The sequence below is a fragment of the Ictalurus furcatus genome, chromosome 29 (genome assembly GCF_023375685.1).
Source record: "Ictalurus furcatus strain D&B chromosome 29, Billie_1.0, whole genome shotgun sequence".
Lineage (NCBI taxonomy): Eukaryota > Metazoa > Chordata > Actinopteri > Siluriformes > Ictaluridae > Ictalurus > Ictalurus furcatus.
The window spans coordinates 677,849-692,517 of record NC_071283.1 but is presented as its reverse complement, the minus strand read 5'-3'; the positions used below and the strand labels follow the sequence as shown (position 1 = coordinate 692,517).

Here is a 14,669-nt window from a genome sequence, read left to right as displayed (position 1 = left end):
ATTTGACCAGTGACTGGTTTGACTGCAGTGTGAAGTGGAGCTGAAATAAATACCCATCCTGCTTAAATAAACACCTTCACACGGAGAAACAGGATGTCATCAGGATGGTTCCAGTTCTGCAGGAGCACATCGAACGATGCTATACGCCTACACTACATCTAAAACAAACAATGTCACCAAGGCCACCATATTAATTATTGACTATAATAAAGCACTTTATTATGGTTCAGTGTTCCTCAGATAAGTGCAGCCAATTTCACCTTTCTTTAAAAACTAAAAGTTATACAGTCAAACTCTTCCACACATCAATCTCTTACATTACAAATATAATAAAGTATAAATATAATAAAGTTCTACATTCCCAGTTCCAAAAACAAATTCTTTTTCCATTTGTTACAGGGTCTGATATCTGATGTGTTTTTGCCTGATATCACATCCACCACGTTTTAGTTGTTGGAACCAGCCCAGTACTGAATCTGATTCTGAATCTGATGCTGCGTATCGGATCAGCGCCATGTCCACATCCATGTCTACATTCGCCCAGATGTTGTAATGATTCATGATGAATAATGAACAGTTTAATGAACAGTTTTCAGAATGAAAAGTCGTTTTTCTCAGAAAGTTTCATCCACACCATTTCACACTCTTTCTCCTTAAAATCACCTTTCATCTGATAAAACTTCCTGTTCCTGTTGAGAGAAAATCAAAAAGAACCCAGACCAAAAAAAAAAAAATGCAAATTAGCTCATGTATTGCGTCATTCGGACCGTCGTGTTTAAGTGTAAGAGCTTGGGCTTTAATGCGTGACGCAGACACCGGGGACTCTAAATATGAAAACAGAAGGTGGGCGTGGCTTCGTGAGCAAACCCGGAAGTTCCGGCGCTGTCACAGTGTGTGTGTGTATGTGTCTCTCTCTCTCGGTCCCGGGTTCAGGGTTTGTGAAGTTGTTTTACAGTTGAATCTTCATCTGTGTGATTAGTTTCTTCGCTCCGGAGTGAACATGCCTCTGCAGTTTGAGTTGTGTCCCGGCCGCATGATCGGAGGAAATCACCCGTGTTTTATAATCGCGGAAATCGGACAAAATCATCAGGGAGACATTGAGACCGCCAAGAAAATGATCCAAATGGCCAAAGTAAGTACATCAGTCATGTCTCAGGTTATTTTTATTCTCAGACTGAAGAGAAATATTACAGCACTGCAGTAAATGACGTGTCGGAGCTCTGTGTTTTCGGTCACATTAGTTTTATTGTTTTTATTTTTTTCCATTTTCTCTGCGTTAATATTTTGACATTAAAGTTTTTATTTCTCCATCAGATATCCAATCAGATATGCAATATGCAAAGAGGGCCATGCTAATATCAGACATCAGTGTTAATCCTTCACACAGCTTTTATCAGCTGGAGTGGGCGGGGCTGATGGGTTCTTAATTAGCATATTCATTCAGGGTTTGTTTTTTTTCCCTCTCTCTCCTGGAACCGACACATTCATTATTTATTATAATAATATCATGAAAACGTATTATTATAGTATAGGAATATATCTTGAATCTTAGGGCACTACACGGGGTGGAGTACTCATTTCATCCCCTTGGTAGTGTACATGTGGAGGGAAGATGGACCTGAATCCTGATTGGCTCACGGTGGAAGCTACACTCTCTAGTGTACTTGTGTAGGGATCTGAAATCTGCAAGGCTCCCTGCTGTCCATTTAGTGCACTACATAAGCTATATTCTCCTGTAATCAGTGTAAATAAGGCGTAGATGTAGCGTAGTTATGGTGTGAATGTGTTTCCTGTATTATAATAATCTCATGTGAATGTTGTGCAGGATTGTGGTGCAGACTGTGCGAAGTTCCAGAAGAGTGAGCTGGAGTATAAGTTTAATAAGCGTGCTCTGGAGAGACCCTACACCTCCGAACACTCATGGGGGAAAACGTACGGAGAACACAAGCGACACCTGGAGTTCACACACGAGCAGTACAGGGAGCTGCAGCGTTACGCTCAGGACGTTGGCATCTACTTCACCGCCTCGGGCATGGACGAGGTCAGGTGTCTCTCTCTCTCTCTCTCTCACTCTCTCTCTCTCACACACACACACACACACACACACAATAAATTAGATATTAAATAGAAAGTAGGTTAGATGGGTTGTGTTTTTATAGATGTGTTAAACTATAATCCTTAAATCTATAGATAAACAAAAAGTCCTGTGTGATGTAGGGTATAATGTCAGTATATTTTAATCACAGCTTAATTGCAGTAATTTGTCCTTGATGGTATTCGAAAAGGCTTATTCAGTACTACCAAATATTATATATACTGGATATACGTGTAGTTTTAATTAAACAGCCCTTCAGTTTCTAGAACTAAAAGAAACAGCAGAAAAATACGTTTAAATGAAAAAAGCAAGTCAGTAATTAATGACGTACCTGAATTTTAGTGGGTGGTCTGATCTGTCCCAGTGCTGAACTCTGTATGAAGATCAGTCTTGAGTTTGAGCTATTAGCGCCCCCTGGTGTTCTACACTGTGATTTCATCATTACTGAGTTCTGAGCACCTTTTCCACAGCCCACAGATCGACTCTCTCTCAGGTGCTCACATACCTGCTGTATCCACTTATCTGATTTTATTACAGATGGCTGTGGAATTTCTTCACGAACTCAACGTGCCTTTCTTTAAAGTCGGCTCCGGAGACACCAATAACTTCCCGTACCTGGAGACAACGGCTCAGAAAGGTGAGGCTCTTTTATTACGCATGCATTTTAAATGATGGGTTAAAATGTTAAAAAAATAAAAAGGTTTAAAAAAATTTTAAAGGTTCAAACGAAGAACACTATTTTATCCGATTCCACTGTTTTATTTAATTTCAAATATTATTTGGATTTCATCAGTGTGGCTCTGAAAATAAAGGAAATGTAAAGTCAGTGTCAGATATGTTGGGTATATATATATGTGTGTGTGTGTGTGTGTGTGTGTGTGTGTGTGTTTCCCCCAGGTCGTCCGATGGTGGTCTCCAGCGGGATGCAGAGTATGAAGACGATGCGGCGTGTGTATCAAACAGTGAAGAAACACAATGAGAATTTCTGCATCCTGCAGTGTACCAGCGCCTACCCTCTCGAACCCGAGCACGTCAACCTGCGTGTCATCACGGTAACCTCACTGTCTGTCTGTTTGTGTGTGTGAGGGTGTGTGAGAGCGCCCCCCTTGTCCGTATGAAGAATAAGCGTGCTGTAATTATGCTTAATTAAGTAATTAATTCTGAATGAAAATATCTCTTTGCCCTGACCAATAGGAATACCAAAAGGAGTTCCCGGACATCCCGATTGGCTACTCGGGTCATGAGACGGGCATCAGTGTGTCGGTGGCGGCCGTGGCTCTGGGTGCGAAAGTGTTGGAGCGTCATGTGACTCTGGATAAGAGCTGGAAGGGCAGCGACCACTCCGCCTCCCTGGACCCCTCTGAACTCGCCGAGTTGGTACGATCCATCCGAATCGTGGAGCGGGCGCTAGGCAACGGCATCAAAGAAATGCTGCCCTGTGAGAAACCCTGCCACGACAAGGTGAGGATACACACACACACACACACACACACACACACACACACATACTACTGTAGTGAATTATATGCCATGTTAAATATTGCACATTCTGATTAGCTAGCTTAGTGATTAGCAGGCACAATTAAATTCTCCTATTTGGCATCACCATCTCTCTCTCTCTCTCTCTCTCTGTAGCTGGGTAAGTCTATAGTGGCGAAGACGGTGATCCCTAAGGGAACCGAGTTAACCCTCGACATGCTGACAGTGAAGGTGGCCGAGCCGAAGGGCATTGCACCGGAGGAAATTTTCGAGCTGCTGGGGAAGAAAACGATGAAGGACATTGGGATGGACGAGAGCGTGACCGAGAACGCAGTGGAGAACTACGGAAAACGAACCAAAGTGTGAAGAATCTGGAACTGTTGTATGTGTCGCTGATCTTCAGCTGTGCGTGGATTGTCATGGTGCTATCAGCAGTGTGAGATAGAGAAGAGCATTCTTCAAAACTTTCATCACCAAATAAAGAATAAAACCCAAAGCAAACTGGTGTCCTGTCTTTCCTCAGCCAGCCCCTCAGCCCACCCCCCCGCCCACCCCCCCTACTGAGGAACAGCGTTACGGAAACACTCTAACAACCTGCTGAGGCTTGTTGCTTGTAGTTTGTGGCTGTGGCCTATTTAATGTTTTTAGAATTATATTCTATTCAGTTTCATAGCTTTTTAGTGAAAATGAAGTAAGTGATTTTTCTGATTTTGAAAACAAAAGTATACATTTTAAATTAAAGATATTCACATTAAAAGTTTATATTTTTGCCAATACTTCATTTATTGTAAGTTGTCTTATCTTTTATTATTATTTCTCTCCTGTCTTTATCTCCTCAGTCTTTCTTTTGCCCTCCTTTTTAAAATAAATATTGCCTTTTCTTTCTCTTCTCTCACCATTTCTTCCTCTATATCTGCCCCATGCTTTCTTATTTCTTCATTTTCATATTTCTTCCCTCTCTGTTATGAAGGAATGAATTTTCTTTCTTTTTTGTCCTTGTCACACACTTTTTCTTTTTGTACCCATGTTCTCACACATCTTTTCTTTCCTTCTCTGCTTCATTTCTCTTTCTTTTATTCTTTTCTGTCTTTCTTCCACCCTCCCTTTTTTTAAAATAGCATTTTCTTTCTCTTCTCCCCAATTTTTCCTTTTTTATTTCCCTAATTTCTTTCTTTTGTCTGTCCCACATGCTCTGTTCCATTTCTCCATCTCTTCTTTCTTCATTTAAAATGTTCTTCCCTTCCCTGTTTCCTTCTTTTTTAATTGAAGGAAATTCAATTCAATTTAATTTCTCTCTCTCTCTCTCTCTCTCTCTCATAACCACTACATTTCTTCAGAAAAAGCCGGTTATTCCTTTAAAGTGCAATAAAAAAGTGTATTAAATCACGTTTCCACAGCACATTTTTTAAGTTAACGTAGTATTAGTTAAATAATAATCGTGGGATTTGTTTTATACACACACACAAAACTGTATTATTAGCATTAGCATTTTTTACGTTGAGGTAACCGTTTCCTACTGCGCATGCGTCAGATCACGGGACATTAAACGGGACACGGTTTAGTCATTTCATTGGTCGAGCGCCGTTGTATTACTGTAACCATTGGCTATTAGAAATGTCAATCAGGGTAGCCAAGCGCTGATTGGCTAGCGCGGACGTTTCCGTTAGGACTGTCGTCATCCGACCCTCCCTCACTGACACCACCGACCGTCGACGAAGGCTAAAGCTGTAGGGGTTAAGTGGACGTTTCGGCTGTTTAGGCAGGTTTATTAACGCTCTGTAGGCCGACATGGATGATTTTGATATGCTCGGCGCGCCTCAGAACAACGCGGGAAATGGCGTCGGTGGTGAAGATGATGATCCCGCCGCGGCTTTCCTCGCGCAGCAGGAGAGTGAGATCGCGGGCATAGAGAATGATGAAGGCTTCAGCATCCTGGACGGCGGAGAGATTCCACAAAGCCTCACTGACAACAACGGTTAGAGTATTATTATTATTTCAAATTAATTAACACCGTTTAATGCGTTAGATTAAACTCTACAGTAAGCGGTTTTACTGAAAAAAAAATATTACAAAAACGGGGAAAATCGAGTTCCCTCAGCTTTTCTCGGTATGGGTTGAATCTCAAATGACTACCTAGGAAACTAAGTAGGGTGCAGATTAGTATTAATTCCTTCCCTATGAAATGCACCTGTGTAGGGGTTGACAAGCCGATTGGTACTCGATCATGACATTAAAACGGCTTCTCCCCCAGTAACATTTTCCTTTTAATGATCACGAGATTATGATCTTGCCCTGACTATTAATCTGCTAATTTTATATTTTATAACCGATATCAACAAAACTGTTCGGATTTGTTTCTCTCGAATCCGTTGTGTGCGCATGCGCAGGACCGCTGTAACAGTGAAGTCTTGATCGGTTACTTGATGTCGCTGATGGATTTTTGGCGCATGCGCAGAAACGCTAACAAACGCTCCGTGTCCGAAATGGTGCCGTGTTCTCTGTCCCTGTTCCCTCCTACTGCATCATTTGGACACTTGCTTATCGCGGTGCATTGTGGGTATTGTCCATGTTTTTTGGCTTGTGTACTAAATTTAAAAAAAAAAAAAAAACCCTTAAATATAGTGAATAAGCTGCTGGATATACAGATATGACACTTGAGCAGTTTTTTTTCAATTCCTTGTCCAGATCCTCTCGCTTTGTATTGCTGCAGGAAATGGAGGATGTTCTCGGTGTATAAATGGCTGAGTTACAGGATTTCCTGCTCTGCCTGAAAGTGCCGAAGCGAGCAGAAATGCCGTGTGATGATGTGAATGAACTGAGTGTGTGAGGAGAGGCTCAGTGTGTGTGTGTGTGTGTGTGTGTGTGTGTGTGTGTGTGTGTGTGTGTGTGTGTGAGATTAGAGGAGAACCTTTGGACCCGAGGCAGCGTTTGTGTGTGTGTGTGTGTGTGTGTGTGTGTGAGAGAGTGTGACGGTGATTAACCAGGCGTGGTAGGGTTGTTGAGCTTTGACACCTGTTTATGACGCTAAACTGTACATATTTTTATATTATATACATTATAAGTCATTACAGGAGTGCAGGTGAGATGAGGTGTGTACCTGTGCAGTCTGGCGTGTCTCGAGGCTCAGACTCGATTCAGGCTTAAATAAATAATGATGAAGGATGTTATTTCATTACACACACTGAAGCCAGCAGCCTCATTAAAGCCAGTGGAAACTCACACACCTCTACTAGACCTCATCATTTATTATTATTATTGTTGTTGTTGTTGTTGTTGTTGTTGTTGTCGTCGTTGTTAATAAATAAAGTCTGAATTTCAGTGTCCACATGACTTTCTGTACAATTTCTCTTTACATAGAAAGTGGGCGGGGCTAATTGAAAGGCTCGAAGCTCCGCCCTCACAATCACAAGGCCCAGGTCACCTGTCTCTTCCACACATCTTTTAGCAAAAAAAAATGCAATCACGCTTTACCTGTCTCTTCCGGTGACTTAAAGAACTAAAGCAGTCCTAGCGTGTGAAAGCTGTAGCAGCGCGAGAACGGAGATCTTGTGGACGAAGGCAGAACTGCCGAGCAGAAGAAGACCTAGTGAAAGAGAGGAGAACTAATGAGCGAAGTGAGATCAAGTGAGTGAAAGCTGACTTAAAGAAGAGGAGACTTAAAGTTGAAAGGAGGCCTGGTGCGCGAAAGGAGGCCTAAAGAACTAAACTTTGTGTAATTGCGTGCTCTTACATGGATCCTGAGTTAGTTGCTTGGGCGGAGTCTCACACAGAAGGCTGTCAATCATGCATACTTGTTAGAATATCCACACCCATTAGGCCCATTAGGGTAGCCCTTTGAGTGTTAGCCATATAATTTAGTGAATTTTCCTCTTTTGATTATTGACACACTTATCATGTGATGAAGGCGTGAGTATGTGTGTGTGTGTGTGTTGTGTAACATTTCCTGCTGAAAGAGAAGGAGGGATGGAGGAGTGGAGATAAAAACAGAGTGGTAAATGAGCGTTTCCTGTGGAGTCAGTGATTCAACTCCCGAGCTGTGGTTCTGTGAAATGAACACTCAGCCAATCAGAACAAACTGTACTCAGAGTTTAATGGATTAAACTGTGACCTTTGACCTGTTACCTTTCTGTGTGTTCTCAGGTGGAGCACTGAATGGAGATATGCACGAGGTACACACTTTTTTTTTTTTTTTTTTTTTTTTTTTTTTTTTTTTTTTAAAACATATTTAATAAGGAATAATTACACACACACACACACAATGTATCAGAATTCATCTGAAACAGCAATTAAAAACGCCCACACAGCACGATCTTGAGACGGCGAGTGTGTGTGTGTGTGTTTCCTCCGCAGACTAACGGCCCCTCTGACTTTTACGCTGCCATCTCCAGTGCTGACCGCATGCAGGCGGAGCCCGAAAGTCTGCGCAAGTGGAGGGAGGAGCAACTTGAAAGACTGGAGGTTCTGGGTAAGTGGGGGTGGAGTGAGGTGGGGCTTCACAGCCTGCCTATATTTCGTTAAGAGGCAGTGGTTTAAAGTCATGCCAATTAACTTCAGTAACATTATCACGGGCTGTGTCCCGAACCACTTCTCACAAGTGCACTTCCTCTGCTGAAGGGAGTATAAAATAAAAAGAAAGCAGGAAGGAAGAGAAGAAAAATTCAGGTGAGAATCATCTAATGTGTGTGTGTGTGTGTGTGTGTGTGTGTGTGTGTGTGTGTTCAGATGCGAACTCTCGTAAACAGGAAGCGGAGTGGAAGGAGAAAGCGAAGGAGGAGTTGGAAGAGTGGCACGCTCGACAAGACGAACAGCTCGCTAAGACTAAAATCAACAACAGGTACACACTCACACACTCACTGATGGACACTAATAGAGAGCCAGTAGGTGGCAGATGTAACACACACTGATGGGTACACACCCTGCAGGATAACAGCGGCAGTAATAGTTTCAGTCACACAGCTGTCTATTATTATAATTAGCATTAGCTTCCACAGCCTTTAGCATTAGCCTAACTCACACCTACACCTTCACACCACTAACTGTAGCATTAGCTTATCTCAGAGCTAACCTATACTCGCTAACACCTAGCGCTTTATCTTCTATCTAATCCGTTCTATTTCTATAACACACTCACACTGTGTTCTGATTGGCTCATTCACTAATAAAGTGATGTAATATGTCTGACTTCTCTTTGATTACTCTGTGTGTGTGTGTGTGTGTGTGTGTGTGTGTGTGTGTGTGTGTGTGTGAAAGGCATGTGCTGATAATCAGTTATAGGATATATCTGATCCTTGATTGTTTATTTCGGTCATGACCACGATTCAGTTCTCTCTCTCAGTCAGCAGGTCAGAGTTTGACTCAGTGAATCATTTGGTTATTTCAGAGAGTCACTGTTTGATTCAGTGAATCTTTCACTCACGAGGAGATTCGCTCCTCTCATGATTATTACGTCTGTGTTGGAATCAGTGAGTCTTTCGGGATGGCCGTGATTCACTGCTCTCTCGTTTAGCAGGTCAGTTTGAGTCAGCGAATCATTGAGTCAAAACGTGATTCACGCCTCTCTTGTTCAGTGGGACATTGTTTGAATCACTGAATCATTTGGTTATGTCCGAGATTCACTCAGCATGTTCAGCTGCTCTGTTTGATTCAGTGAATCTTTCACTCATGATCAACGAGTCAGTGTTTGAATGATTCGTTCATGACTGAGATTTTCTCCTATCTCATTCAGCAAGTCAGTGTTTGAATCAGCGAATCTTTGAGTCACAACAGTGACTCACTTTAGTCTTGTTCAGTGGGACAGTGTTTGAATCAGCAAATCATTTAGTTAGGTCAGTGATTTGCTCCTCTCTCGTTCAGTGAGTCGTGTTTGATTCAGTGAATCTTTCAGTCAGGATCCCGATCACCGTTGTGGTGTTCAGTGAATCGGATGATTCGGGGAATTTAATGAGTCCCATTCAAAGTCATCAGACGAATCCGTGAACGAATCATTTAACAGAAATGACTCCAGCTCTTAAGTGTGGTTGGCACATGCCTTTTTATATTTATATCAAATATCTGATTGTAATGTTGAGAGAGTGTGTGTGTGTGTGTGTGTGTGTGTGTTCGTTCTCCTTTCACTGCTCTCTCTCTCTCTCTCTGTGTGCTCTCTCCTGATTGGCTGCCTCTCCTTTTGGCGGATTTTTCCAGGGTTTTGGACGAGGATTTCTACAAACAGCCCTTCGCTCACCTGATTGGTTATGTGTATGTTTGCTCAACTAACATCCTTTCTTTTCTTTTCTTCCTCACACTCGTCCATCTCCTTTAACACTCGTCCATCTCGGCTTTTCCGTCATCCCAACACACACACACAGACACACACGCACCGGCTTCACTCTCAGTTCAGGTCCATTTGTGTTTCACTCACGCACATTGACGCATGACTTTCACTTGTTTTCTGTTTGGTTTTCTCCTCCGTGGTAAACGTGTGTGAGGACTCGGTGTTGTGTCGTGTGTCGTTTATGTCATCCGTGCGTTTATTACGTTTTTGTCATGTGCTTTTATCATTTTTCCATCAAATATTTTTCTTTTCTTGAATGGATTTGAAATAAATATTCTGTAATATCTCTGTTACAGGAGAAGTTGTGATGCAATAATTTGTTAGAAGATTAGCATTAGCGTAGAATTAGCGTTAGCTCAGGCTTGTTTTCAGCGTCCGTGTGTCCGGCAATCCTGCGCAATTTAAAAAAAAAAAAAATTTTTCCTCTATTCATCTAGCATTAGCTTAGCCCTGGAGCGTTAGCATTATCTTCCTCCTGTAATGTTCATCATAAGCTTGGACCTGTAGCGTTAGCCTAGGATTAGCCAGCGTCTCTGGCTTTAATGTTAATGCTAGCTTATAGCTGTGGTGTTAGCATATCCCTGTAGATTTAGATCATGCTTTTCATTGTTATATATTTTGGTTAAAATAATTGAAATTCATTTTTACATGTTCTTGTGAGATTTGAGTTTGCCGGACACGTTGGTGCTGTAAATGCAGGCGGACGGTTAGTGTCGCTGTAGCTTTAGCGTAGCTAGTCGTGTTTGTGTGTGGCTTACAGGGTCATTGTTTCGCAGGCTTTTAGCATTAGCCTTAGCGTTAGCCTTAGCCCTGCAGCCCTCATGTTCGTCCACACGTCCGACGCTTAATTGTCCTCTGAGTGGGGAGAAAAAAGCACAATATTATTCTAAAGAACGTTTAGAGAACGTACCACATAGCAAGCACCGACGTTTTACTGGCTACCATGGCAACTAACGGCACCCCGCCCCCCCAAGCAGGATCATCAGCTAAAAAGTAAGGCGTTGCTAATTATCAGCGTTCAGAATAATGTTGCAGCGTAAACGATTAAATAACCCGCGTGATTAATTTGTTCGGTGCATGAGGAAACTCTCCCGTCCAATCAGAGTCCAGGGGCGGGACTTGCTTGTGAAACGGCTGAGAAAATGACAACACAGCACGTTTTTCTTCTTTAGTATGCGTTTGTGTAACAATTTTTTTAAAAGCTGGGTTGCTCCGCCCCCTTTTGGGCCACAACCTTTATTAGGCCACCCCTCCGTAATTCTTGTTTTTGAGGAGATAGAACTGTAGCAGAAAGCTGCCTTTAGAAACGATGACTCGAACAGTGTGGTTTAAAGGAAGTGGGCGTGGTCTTGCAGGAAGGCAGGTTTACGGTTGGCTACGTTAGCCTCGTTGGCTAACCCTGATGATGATGATGATGATGATGATGAAGGCTGCAGGCTAAGTGCACTGGGAGGTGATGGTGACAGACTGTGTCTTACCTCTTCGTTTCTTCCTTATTTATTTTTATGTTCCTCCTCCTCATGCACGCTTTCCCCTCGTCCCTCCTTGCATCTCCTTTTCTTTTCATTTCCTATATTTATATCTGACTTGTGCTCTGTTTCTTCCTTGTGTTTCTTTTCTCTATGCACCTTTTAAGCACTCATATTAACCATCCTTGCTACCGCCTAGACCAGTTAAGTAAAAAAACAGAACAGAATCATGATGATGATGATAATTATTTAAAAAAGTAGGAGATGATTAAAGGGGGAGTGAATGAGTACTGAAGAAATTGCTAATGGCTAATTTTCTATCAATGCTAAGGTTCTGGATATTGTTGTTGTCATGGTGATGTGCTGGTGGTTTTGGTAGCGTGTGTGTGTGCGTGATTGGGCTTGCGAACATGAAACATACTGGCTCTCATCCTCATTTTGCTCTGCGCGTGTGTGTGTGTGTGTGTGGTGGTGTTATTTGTTATTGTGGTTGTTGTTTATTATTATTATTATTATTATTATTATTATTATTAGACACTTAGCTTGCCATGACTTGTAATAAACCATAATAAATCCTAATTTTAGTCAAACACAGCCCGTATCTAAGCAACCATTCAAATCTTCATCTTACAGACACTCTGCATCCCCATTAAGTCAGTTTGTGCTTGGGGGCGTGTCCTAACTGATCGTCCAACGAAACGCTGCGTAGCACTTCCGCCAGTCTTTACACCGCTGTAGTCCGAACTCCACCGAAACACACACCGTCATCACGGCCTCCTGTCCTGCTGTGATCGGATTGGACAGTGAGGGCGAGGTCAGGCGGGCATGTTCTAAATCCTATTGGCTGATATGGAAGTAAGGTCAGACCCTCAAGTAGCTTCAAACAGTAATACATCCACGAGACGTTCGCAGACTTTATACAGCAAGGCCGCCTCAGACGCTCGACTCGACTCGGTGTTCCTTCTAAATTTCAACAAATGTTTATATAAAAACTGGACAAATGGAAGGACAGATGGAGCTGGATGTCATCAGTATAGCAGTGATGTGAGAAGCCATGAGACTCAATCACAGGCCCCAGAGATGTAGTGTAACTAGAAAAGAGCAGTGGACCCAGAACCGAGCCCTGGGGAATCCCAGTTGTGGGTTGCTGAGATTCAGAAGCCCCGCCCCTCCACAATACCTTCTGCCTGAGAGATATGACTCCACCCAGCGCAGAGGCGTTCCGGTGATGTCGAGACCGGAGAGAGCCGACAGGAGGATCTGACGGTTCAGTGTTAAAGGCAGCAGAGAGGTGGAGTCGGACGAGGACGGAGGATCTCCAGGTTGATCTTGTCTAGACGTAAGGCTTCAGGGACAGAGCGGTCTGTCTGGAGTGTCTGCTCTTGGAGCCGGACTGCTTGGTGTCCAGGAGGTTGTTCTGTGAGAAAAGTGATTAAAGAGCGCCGATTAAAACTTTTCAGTCGTTACCCTCTCTGAGCACGTTACCTTTTATGGAGTTTTGTGGGCGTCACTAAATGCAAATGAGCCGTGTCAGGATCAACATACACACCCGAGTACAAAGAAAACCAGCGTTTCGGAAACGTCCGTACACCTGGCCGACAATTTCAGGGGAAAAAATGGTTTGGGGGAAAAAAGATATTTACATTTAATTACAATAATGCAACTCAACACATGTAGAACGGTTTAACTGAGAAGTTCCGTCGTATTTACAGAAACTTTCTTTATTTTTAAACATCTCTGAAGATTTGTGTAGGAATTCATGTAAAGATTCTTAATCCTGCGTGTGCGTGTGTGTGTGTGCGTGTGTGTGTGCGTGTGTGTGTGTGTGTGTGTGTGTGTGCGTGTGTGTGCGTGTGTGTGTGTGCGTGTGTGTGTGTGCGTGTGTGTGTGTGCGTGTGTGTGTGTGCGTGTGTGTGTGTGCGTGTGTGCGCACGCGCGCGCGTCTTTGGGGAGGGTATGAGGTTGGTGTGTGTGTGTGTGTGTGTGTGTGTGTGTGTGTGTGTCTCTGTAGTGTGTGCAGGTGTCTATAATTGTGTGTGTGTGTGTGTGTGTGTGTGTGTGTGTGTGTGTGTGTGTGTGTGTGTGTGTGTGTGTGGCACGCAGGGCAGCGGAGGAGGCGATCCTGTCAGATGCGGATGACGGCAGTCCCGGGACGGAGTGGGAGCGCGTGGCGCGACTCTGCGACTTCAACCCCAAAACCAGCAAACAGGCCAAAGACGTGTCCCGCATGCGCTCGGTCCTCATCTCGCTCAAACAGACCCCGCTCGTCCGCTAAACACACACACACACACACACACACACACACACACACACACACACACACACGTCTAGTACACAAACAAGCCGGAAACACTACGGCTCCCGGCGTCCCTGTGGGCCACATCACTTCCTGTCTGCACTCCACGAAACTCTTATACGTGTTAAATATATACACCATCATGATCAAATATATATGAATATAAAATATTAACATGTGTCCCAGCAGCCCCTGGGGCAGATCTCTTCCTTTCCCCCAGTAATGAGAAATGCATTTATCTGTCTTTATCTATATATATATATATCTGTGTGTATATATATACACACACACACACACACACACACACACACACACACACACACACATTCCACCTATAATGATGATCTTCATGTTATTGTTTGTTTTACAGCCCTGTGTGTGTATGTATTATCCAATCTATGCAGGAATGAAGTATAAACACTGTGTGTGTGTGTGTGTGTGTGTGGGGGGGGGGGGGGGTGTTGGTGTTTTGTGTGTGTTTGTGTGAGTGAGTGAGAGAGAGAGAGATTGTGTGGATACGTGTGCATACGTGTGTGTGTTATAAAGACCGGAGCAGTGTACACTTCACAGGTAGTTGTTCAGAGCTGCACCTCGGTGCTTCTCCTCCTCCTCGTTGCTGATTGTGATTAAACCTGACGAACCTGGACACCTTATTCTCCTCCTGTCTTCTCCATCCGCAGCTCACACACACTTCACACACACACACACACCACTAAACACTTCACACACACTTCACTCACACTTCACCACTCACTAAACACTTCACACACACTTCACCACTCACTAAACACTTCACACACACTTCATCACTCACTAAACACTTCACACACACTTCATCACTCACTAAACACTTCACACACACTTCACCACTCACTAAACACTTCACACACACTTCACCATTCACTAAACACTCACTAAACACTTCACACACACTTCACCACTCACTAAACACTTCACACACACTTCACACACACTTCACACACACTTCACACACACACACACACACCACTAAACACT

At 43.2% G+C, this 14,669-nt stretch overlaps 2 protein-coding genes across 3 annotated transcripts; both read left to right on the top strand.

Moving 5' to 3' along the window:
- The first annotated feature begins 854 nt into the window (after positions 1 to 854).
- nansa (N-acetylneuraminic acid synthase a) lies at positions 855 to 4,075 on the top strand. Its single transcript, XM_053619163.1, has 6 exons — positions 855 to 1,132; positions 1,826 to 2,041; positions 2,633 to 2,732; positions 2,993 to 3,147; positions 3,290 to 3,556; positions 3,731 to 4,075. Exons 1-6 carry the CDS (start codon positions 1,001 to 1,003, stop codon positions 3,938 to 3,940), a joined length of 1,080 nt encoding a protein of 359 aa, XP_053475138.1. The 5' UTR covers positions 855 to 1,000; the 3' UTR covers positions 3,941 to 4,075.
- A 1,172-nt stretch (positions 4,076 to 5,247) lies between these two features.
- clta (clathrin, light chain A) lies at positions 5,248 to 14,298 on the top strand. 2 transcript variants are annotated; one of them, XM_053619165.1, is made up of 6 exons: positions 5,248 to 5,549; positions 7,715 to 7,743; positions 7,925 to 8,039; positions 8,297 to 8,408; positions 9,758 to 9,811; positions 11,524 to 13,036. In XM_053619165.1, exons 1-6 carry the CDS (start codon positions 5,363 to 5,365, stop codon positions 11,615 to 11,617), a joined length of 591 nt encoding a protein of 196 aa, XP_053475140.1. In that variant the 5' UTR covers positions 5,248 to 5,362; the 3' UTR covers positions 11,618 to 13,036. The 2 variants fall into 2 exon arrangements, with proteins under 2 accessions (XP_053475140.1, XP_053475139.1); XM_053619164.1 differs by lacking the exons at positions 9,758 to 9,811; positions 11,524 to 13,036 and adding an exon at positions 13,460 to 14,298 and having other exon boundaries at positions 5,255 to 5,549.
- Positions 14,299 to 14,669: the final 371 nt, after the last annotated feature.